At 43.3% G+C, this 9,850-nt stretch overlaps 1 protein-coding gene across 7 annotated transcripts in view; it reads left to right on the forward strand.

Annotated features, from left to right (window-relative positions):
* The window catches only part of PTPRE (protein tyrosine phosphatase receptor type E), a 187,260-nt gene extending 178,287 nt beyond the window's left edge, over window positions 1-8,973 (forward strand). For 5 of the 7 annotated variants that reach the window (XM_054503960.2, XM_063670397.1, XM_054503952.2 and 2 more), the window contains one exon: window positions 1,435-4,451. In XM_054503960.2, coding sequence (XP_054359935.1) covers window positions 1,435-1,509 — 75 coding nt within the window. In that variant the 3' untranslated portion in view covers window positions 1,510-4,451. Of the gene's footprint in view, window positions 1-1,434; window positions 4,452-6,574; window positions 6,871-8,871 lie in introns of those variants that run through there. The other 2 variants (XR_008504941.2, XM_054503953.2) reach the window with 2 other exon arrangements.
* Window positions 8,974-9,850: the final 877 nt, after the last annotated feature.

The raw sequence follows: 9,850 nt of genomic DNA on the forward strand, positions 1-9,850 counted from the left end.
ATCATCCCAGCACACTCCAAAGTACACTTCATCCATCACTGGCCCCAATCACTTGTACTCAAGACTACATGGGATGGTCAGCAGTTAGCTGCTGTGTTTGCTGTGAAAGCAGAGTAATTAGTGATCATCTCCATTTCCATCCCAGCCTGAGCCAGCTTTGATATTCAGTCGATGTTGCTTTAAGTTGGAGAAGTCAATGCTGCTTTAAGCTGTTTGCCTCTTTAAAGACAGCCTGTATATTTATTGAGAATTCCTTCTAAGAATTCAATTCCCTTTCCTTCTGAAGGCTGAGTGATCAGCTGCGTGTCTTAGTAGCCAGAAGTGAGGACCCTACAATCTGGTCTTGGCTCTTCCAACAACTTCATGCAAATTCAGGAGCAAAGTTTCAGGCTCACCTTTTCCTTCTCTGGAAAATTCAGCTCCTTCCCTTCCTGGCCAGACCAGAACTCAGGAAGGGCTAAGCTAGCTGTTTGGCATCTTTCCACCCAAAAGCATTTAGATATTTGTTCAGTGTGTGCTGAGAAGCGCCCAAGTCGAATGTGTTGGAAAGAACCAGGGAGGTGCTGAGGACAGCTCTTCGCCTCTCCGGCTTTCCAAGCCCCTGTCCCCGCCCCAAGCTCACATATCCCACCCAGGGGTCTGGGAGGACCAGCCTATATATAAAACAATGTCCCTTTTATACAGTAAATGTAGGCTTTAAAATAATCTAGATGTGCATTTTATTTAACTTATAGATTGCTTTCTTTATGAAATTTATCTGGCAATGTTAGTACTCTGATTTTTTTTCTCTTTCTCTCTCTCTTTTTTTTTTTTTTTTTTGAGACAGGGTCTCACTCTGTCGCCTAGGCTGGAGTGCAGTGGTGCAGTGGCACAATCTTGGCTCACTGCAATCTGCCTCCTGGGCTCAAGGAATCCTCGCATCTTGGCTTCCTGAGTAGCTGGGACTATGGGTGTGTACCGCTATGCCCAGCTAATTTTTGTATCTTTTTTGATAGAGATGAGGTTTTACCATATTGCCGAGGCTGGTCTGGAACTCCTGGGCTCAAGTGATCCTCCTGCCTCAGCCTCTCAAAGTGCTCTTGTTACAGACATTGAGCCATTGCACCTGGCTTGGTTCTTTTTTTTTTTTTTTTTTAATTCAAAAATAGCTGTTTTCCAGTTTCAATGTGAAAGCCGCAGACATTTCACTCAGCCCATTAAATACACTAAGTTGAAATGTTAGTACACTAACTGACACATTCTACATAGGAAAACAGCTTTATCTGGAATTCTGCATGTTCCTAAAAACTAAATTATGATGTGCATAAAGGTATATGGTATTTTAATGAATAGTCACACTTATTTATGTCTTGTTTTTGAGTATTTCTCCTGATTAAATTAATCAAATATATTTTTGGGAATATCATTTTAATGTGTCCTTGTTTGTCTTTTCAGGAACAGTATGAATTCTGCTACAAAGTGGTACAAGATTTTATTGATATATTTTCTGATTATGCTAATTTCAAATGAAGATTCCTGCCTTAAAATATTTTTTAATTTAATGGTCAGTATATTTTGTAAAAATCATGTTAATTTATTTCATAGTTGACATTAATATCTTCCCTAATTTCTTTGTATATATTTTGTTATGCCTTAAAGGCCACCTGCTATAAAGTTGTTAAATCTTAAATATGCTTTTTAAAAATTGGAATAATGTATTAAGGTCAAATAATATCCCATAAAATATATATTTCTGCTAATATTAGTAAATATCTTAATTTTTCATTAGATTCATATCATTTAATTTCACACATTCCACACCTTTAAATGTTGTAATCTTAATATGCGAAGTGTGCCTCTGCAAGATACTAAACACAAAGCTCACGTTAAGAAAACAGTTGAGGACTCAGAAGTCAGTTCAAAATGCACTTTCCTAACACTGATTTCACAACCCTGAACAGCAGCTTTTTGAAAGGCAAACTGTTCGTGATGATACAATGTAAATGGGGACTTCTGTAAAGTTCTCAGTTTCGGCCCATGTGGTTTATCTTTACATTTTAAAGATCAAAGAAGTCTTTACAACCTGAATCCAGGTCTAAAACACACTAGAGTAGCTGGTGACTATAAGTAATATTTTAAAATGCTGTGTCTACACCATCAAGACTGTGTCTACACCGTCTTGGCTGGACGAGAAGAGATGTAAATGCTGGGTGGTCCCGTTGACCCTTGGGTACAACAAAAGCAGCCATCGGAGTTGCACCCCGAAGCACCATTTGCTGTCCAGCTGCCTGTCTGTTTGGCCCAGACAACCCTCAGAAAATCAAACCAGCTGCCTCTCCCATTCTCCCCTCCCATTCTGCCACAGAGGCCTGGGCTGGTCCAGTGCTATGCCTGGAGGCTCAACACAAAACTTGCCATCCAAACATTCAGATGAACTGAGCGTCTTACACACATAGTACAGAGGAGCACACATTGGGACAGAAACAGTAGAATAACCACAGGCAATTAAACTTTAAATTTTCTGAGCAGCATTTTGGTATTTAAACATTTCTTGTGAAAAGCTAAGATTGTTTGTAAGAAAAGAATCCTTAAAATCTAGATTTATACCATTTTTTAAAGTCCCACCTTTCAATGTTTAATAAAAGAAAAAGAGAAATCCTTAATCTAAAAGCTAAATTATTTTTGAATGGAAATACTACTGAGACCATTGACACTGGATAACAGTAATGATCCCATTGCCAGATAAGATTGGCTGATGGGGAAAAAAAAAAAAGAATGGGGTGTGAATGTACCAACATTGAATCTTATAGCAGTTATCTTTCTATGGCCATTAGGTACCTAGCAGATGAGCACAATATAAACAAAAAGATATCTGGCTTACCTTACTACTAAAAGCATTTAACACGTGCATTTTTGGTACTTTTTGTTTTGTTTTCTAAAAGCTATATAAAGGCCTTATTTGACATTTTCACTGATAACTGATCACACCCTCATGTTGCAGCGTTCGTCCCCTATTCATTAACGGTGTGTGCAAATGCAACCCCAGGACACATTATTGTTCTAATGATAGAGGCTCACAGGGAATCAAGCTTCTCGCCCACTCCAAGGCTCTGAGCCCCATCCAAGGGCAAGACTTGGTGCCCAGCTGGAAGGACGAAAGCACACTTTGTGACCGCCGTCCTTGCCAGCTGCACGCCTGGACTGCACACTGCTGAATGTGCTCCTCTCTGCTTCTCTGTACAATGATTCAGCATCTCGGTGGAAGAGGAAAATGGAGCTTTTTGAGGCTCGCCAGGTCCCTTTTGTTTTCACCATTAAAATTCCAAACCCAAAGCCTTTTTTTGACTGAAGGAGAAGAGAGGGAAGTAAGCTTCTGTTCAGCACCTGAACCCTAGAAACAGCCAGTTTGCTACGATGAAGGTGACGTTTCTCTGGTCATTTATTTGAGAGTTCGAAGTCAAAGTCGAGGGGCACAGGCTTTGGTTCATGTCTAGGAGCCCTCTGTCAGAATCCTTGAAGCCCTTTAATGGTCTAACTGGCATCTCTTGTATCAAGAAGTACCTTTAAGGTAGACCTTTTCAGGGTGCCCTCAGGAAAGGGCCCTGCTCATGTTTTTTTCCTGTCCCCTTAGACTTACCCCAGGTGTCCGCTGCAGGGGTTCTGCCTGTTCCCAAACCTTTTCCATTCCAGGAACAAAGGAGAAGCCACTTTCCCCAGGACGCAGGACTCTCCCCTCCACTGTCCGGGGCAGCGTTCGCCCTTTAGCGGGGAAGTCATTACAGCCTCACGGCCTTTACCAAGGCCCCAGTTCACACATTCTCCTGGGCCTTGGAGCACCTCACGCCGGGGGAATCAATCCCTGGGGGACTCAGAATCTTCTCTGTGCAACCTGGAAAGTTCATCTCTTCTTTCCTTCAGTCAAAGAAAGTCCATTGTACATAACAAAACAGCCCCAAACAGCCCAGTGCCGACACGGTTGTTCCTTTCACATTTTCCTTTGTTGCATGCAGTTGGGTTCAAATGCCAAATAGTGATTAGAAGACGACCATTCTGATCTGTGTGTGATCTGGTCACTGTGTGACTGCCTTTGTGGTTTCTCTCCATGTGCTATATGAATGAAGAATGCATACCAGTGTTTTAAAAGATATTTTTATGTGTTTTTAAACACTTTTTTAAATGAGCCTGACACCTGTGTTTCAGCATTTGGAGACATCCCCATGTTATTCTTTTAAGTGTATAATTACTGATACTTTTTCATTTGTTTGTTTAACTAAGTTGTGTTTAATTTATGTGCAATCTTTATAATATATGTATGTTATTACAGTTTCAACTATCATATTTTCTTTGATTACATTTATAATTTGATCTTGCTCTGATTATAACGCCAGTGAATGTTGCTGAATTCTTTGTATATGCAAATTGCAAGATTTAAACCATTCTGATGCAAGGATAAACCTTTACTTTGACTACCAGCCTGTGTTTTTGTCTTTAAGTCTCTCAATTTCATTCCTGTGCAAAAAAAAAAAAAAAAAAAAAATCACCTGCTGTGAGATGGTGTTTGCTGTTGTGGGCCCTTTTGTTACTGGTTTCTCTCTATGGGTCTGTGGGTCCCAACGTTCCATCCTAGACAAGCAGCATCCACTCTGCTGTGGATGTGGTCTTGGCCCTTCCCCTGGGGTAAGCAGACCTGGATACATGAAGGTGCAGGCACAGCTGGACACAGTGGGGAGGGGTAGAGGGATCCAAGGAAAAGGGGGTATGGAAGAGGCATCAAGGAAGTCACCAACTGAGCCTCCACCAGGGGCCAATGAACCCAAATAGCCTTGCCTGAGCCCAACGCCTCTGAAGGAGCTGAGGTCTGCAAAAGTACACTTGCCAGACCAGCCTCAAAGACAGCTCCTATCAACAGAAACACACAGATAGGACACTGAGTGCTGAGGGACCTCAGGAGAGACAGGCAGGTAGCCAATGGCACCGATTAGTGTGTGTGTCTCAGCCAGCCACTCAGAGGAGCATTACTGAGACCACACTGGGAACTCCACTCTGCAGAGATGTGTGAGGGGCCTCCCCATATCTTCTGCATGAAGGAGCAGGATGCTGCAGCGCTGACCCACAGCTCTCGCCCACCAGGTGGAAAGTTGGTTCCAGGGCTGCCAGCTCCCTGGCACATGCATGCCCCACGTGTGGGCCTACTGTTGCCAAAATCAGAGGAACACCCAGGGACAGTGACGCACAACATCAAGGCATCTGCTGTGGTCACCGAGCTCCCAAGCTTGGCCTCTAACGGCTTGCATATTGGGCGTGGCAGCTGTGTGTCAGTCGGGAGCAATGTGCATCCCAGGGGGCCCTTGGGCCATCTGCTGGGTTGCTGGGAGGGCAGCTTCAGGGCCCAAAACAGCCATGCCCCAGCCGGGGCTCACATTGCCACTTCCACATTCAGTGCCCACAGCTGGTCTCCCACTTGGCCCTGAGTCTAACAGAGCCAACTGCCCCTCGTCTCAAAGGACGGGGCAATACCAGCAATATAGGGAGACATGTTTGTTACAAACATTCAAACCAAACAGAAACACACCAATAGCATTTAGCCCTTTTCCTAACTCTTCTCCCCATCTCAATCCATTGATAACTTTGGAGTACATCTCCAAACAGACAACACTCTGCGATTTAAATCTGTATAGTTACAGAAACATATACATTGTTTGCTTTTATGAACAACAGTCAAACTCCTGGTATATCATCAAATCCAGGACTACCATTGTCAAAATCACTTTATGTTCTGCTAAGAAAGCAAAAATACTGCCATTTATTCCTGTAAGATCCCACCAATTTTGTGATAATCCTGATGTTAGGGAGGTTAATATGTGAAAGTACTGTGTCTTAGAAGTGACTAAATCTGCAACATATGGGCAGTTTTGCAGATGGCCCTCTTTGGTCAACATTCTGCCTGGACATGTCAGCACGTACACAGCTTCCTACTTCTGTTTAATGGCTGCTTGGCATTCCACAGTATAAATATAACAAAGTCTGGAGAGTCACCTCCACCTCCCCAGTGACAGACATTAACTTCTTTCCACATGCTGCAATTCTATAATTCAACTGTATAATGAATACTTCTGCATTTGTGTGTTTGCTGACATGCAAACTAGTTCTATGGGAGAATTCCCTAGAAGTGAAGTTTCTAGGTCAAAGGGCACATTTTAAATTTAAGTAGAAACCATCAAATTGTCACCTCCAAAGGACCTTCCAAGGCACCAACTCACCAATATGGCATGATGGCGCTGTCTCCCTAGAAGTCACTCACCCGGGACGTTGCACACCTGAGAGACAAAAAAAAATCAGACTTCATGTTAATTTGCATGTCCCAGAGTTCTATTGGGTTGAGCATGTTTTCACACATGGGTTATTTGTGTTTCATCAGTGAAGAATCCTTCATAATTTCATCCATTTTCCTCATTGCACCAATTGAGTTTTCCTCATTGGTTTATTGTCAATCTTTTATTATTATTATTTTTGTTTATTGCCAATCTCTTGAAAAGGCGTGTACTAACCCTTTGTTTTTCCTATTATAACTATGCCCCTTCTGTTCCTTTATCAGAGTGTCTCTGAGCCTATTTAATGCACTTGCCAGGAAGCAGCACCATGTGATGCCTCGACACCTGTCGCCCAGCACATTGTGGCAACATACTAGTCTCATCTCAAATAAGACTCTGGGCTTCTTCCAGGAATCAGACAAAGTTTCAAGAAACAATTCACAGGATCAGGTTCCCCTCCAGAATTCTAGGCTAAAGGAGCCCGTCTGTGCCTTAGAAACCAAGACCTGCTTCCCTCTTGCATATGGACCAGCAGCCTTTGCTATAAGCACTCAGCGGCCCGGGCGGAGGCTGGAACGAGGTATGAGCTTCACATTTGGCTCTGCTCTGGATGCTGAGGTTACACGACAGTGCTCTCCTTCTGAAAGTAACACACCCCCACTCTGTCCGTGGTAATATTATGAGCCAGCAATTTTGTTTCCAAATAAACTGAAAACCCCATGGATGAAAGTGATGTCATCCTGATGGTGCCTGCATTGCCACCTGCAGGAGTGTCTGCCAATGACCGTGCACCTGGAGGTTTGTGTCACTGAGCGGCCAGCATGTGGCTGAGGTATGGGGCTGCCGCTCCTTTCCCAACCACTGAATCCTGTCCAAGGTTGCCTAGGGCATCCTGCCCTCACTGATAACCCTTTCCTGAGCAAAACCTTCCTCAAAGATGCAAACGGATGCCATTCAGAACAGAGGCCAACAAACACAACACTGGTTCTTTGGGCCCTTGTGTAGTGGGAACTAATGCTTGTGATTAGAGAGGATATCTGAACAAGCATGGAAAATCCCAGTGGTTTTTCAGTAATCACTATGAAGATGAAAGCATAATGAGCACATTATAACAATTAGCCCATAACAACTATGGTAGTAACAATCAACATATTCACTTCATTCCTCTTTTCTTATTTTCAAAATATGTATTTTAGGCTTATAAAGTAAGCCATATACACAAATAGTTCTCGTTCCATGAGCACCTATGTGCTGGGCCCTTTATATGGGTACTATCTGCACAACATCCCCTCAAGGGCTGAGAAACAGAGGCTTCAGGAGGATATGAAACTAGACCAAAGATGGTTGGAGGTAGTAAAAGAGACAGAATTCCAACCCAGGACACCCCTATGCTGCTGTGGCCTCTCAAAATTCAGCCACTCTGCATACCTTGCCCTTCTTTGAGCTGTTATTGAACAACAGTGTGGCACATTAAAAATACTTGAGAAGGCCAGGCACAGTGGCTCACGCCTGTAATCCCAGAATTTTGGAAGGCAGAGCTGGGCAGGTCAGGGGTTCGAGAACAGACTGGGAAACATGGCAAAACCTTGTCTCTACTAAAAATACAAAAATTAACCGGGCATGGTTGCAAGTGCTTCTAATCCCAGCTACTCTGGAGACTGAGGCACGAGAATTGCTTGAACCTGGTAGGCAGAGTTTGCAGTGAGTGGAGATCACACCACGTCACTCCAGCCTGAGAGGCAGGGTGAGACTCTGTTTCCAAAAAAAAAAAAAGAGAGAAAATCACCATGTAATTGACTTAAATGTGCAGGTGGGTTTAAGGCAACTCCAAAGATGCAGAATTCCTAGTTTAATAGAACTTTCCTCAGCATGAGAATCATGTTGATCCTCCTCCTCTCCAGACACCAAGTGAGCTGATACTCTGGAGACAGAGCACGATCGCTTGGTGTGATGGAGCTACGGAGGTTTGTAGTACAAGAAAAAGGGCTGCAGGTGATTGCTCCAGTTAAAGGGACCCCAGTCCCACCCCACTGTCAGGAGTCTCTTTTGTGTGGTTCTTGCTTGAGGAGGTCAGTAATACCCTCTCAGTTCTGTGGTCACTTGTCGTAGGAAAGTTTACACATGTAGCCAGTATGCATTCAAAACGAATCAGTACAAAAGTGCCACGCACCCATCCACCTGTTAAGGAAAAGGCTCAGCACTGGGGAAGCTCTGAGGATGCATAAATATGTCGGAGGACACCTACTCCCTGCCCCCAAGGAGGTCAACACTGCCCATGGGGAATACACATCCTCTACCTTTCTATTCTCTTGATAGCCAGTATCTTGCATTTTGTAATTATAAACAGAGCCTTGATTTTTAATAGTTTTACCACCTGTATTTGCATCCCTAAACAAGTTTATTTTTGCCTATTTTTGAGCATTTTATAAATGAAATTAACTTTATGTATTAAGACTCAGGTTTTGAATGTTCAACAGTACCACATTGATTCAAATAGACATAGTTCATGTTGTGTTTACTAATATTTCAAGTAAAATAATATAATTACAGGTATGATGTATTGTTTCTTCAAATCACACAGCTCTCAGTAGAGTCTATTTATAGCAAAGATGCTTCACATTGGAAACCAACACTGACTGGAAAATAGAATCCACCAGAAACCTGGGCACTCAAAATGTAACAGGTATGCGATCCATTGCAAGCCTGGTTAGGGAGGGGCTGTATTGCCTAGCATTACTCCCTAAAAAGCGGCCTCAAAACCTCAGTGATGGGCAACAGCGGCCCACTTTGGGCATCTTCACAGCCATTGTCATAAAAAGTTTACATTCAGAAACTGGTCTCACCACTTCACTGCTCTTGCCACAAGCACAGAGCACCATTATCTCCAGCAATTCCCAAGACCCTCACTTGCCCTGCACCTTGCATTTCTTTGGCTCTCTATGGCAGTCACATCTCTAGAGCTTCTAGTTGCAGAAGTTACTCCAGTGGGAATACTCCAAGTATGCCTCATCCTCGCTTGCCTTGGCTTCTGCATAAGGTTAGTAAGAAGCAAAGCATGGCCAGGACTCCAGGGAAATGAATGGACGAAAACCAAGAAAGCCAGATGGCATAACCAGATAGCAAAACCAAGACATCATGGGCCACTTTGATGCTCAAGCCACCACCCACGGTCATTAACCGGGACAGGGCGGGGGTGGTGTGTTTTATGAATGGACTTGTTGCCTTCCATAATTCCCTCATCCTCAGAATCATGAACCGAGAGACATACTTTGGGTTCTCCTCTCTGGGATGAAAGACGTGCAGATCTGTGTGGCCCAAGGTTGAATACTAGGGCCATCCTGCCTCTTTAGAATTCTGGGACGACCTCTCTTGCCAGGTGCCCTAATGGAATGTGGCGTCACAGGGCTGGGCTGAGGTCAGATCTGCTCTTCTTGGTGGATATGACCTTCAGTTTTATGGAGCAAGAGGGCCTCATCTTAGAATACGTCTTTAAGTGACTGATTTTTAATTATTTATTTATGTATTTATTTATTTATTTATTTATTGAGATGGAGTCTCGC

This window comes from Pongo pygmaeus, chromosome 8 (genome assembly GCF_028885625.2).
Source record: "Pongo pygmaeus isolate AG05252 chromosome 8, NHGRI_mPonPyg2-v2.0_pri, whole genome shotgun sequence".
In the NCBI taxonomy this organism is placed as follows: Eukaryota; Metazoa; Chordata; class Mammalia; order Primates; family Hominidae; genus Pongo; species Pongo pygmaeus.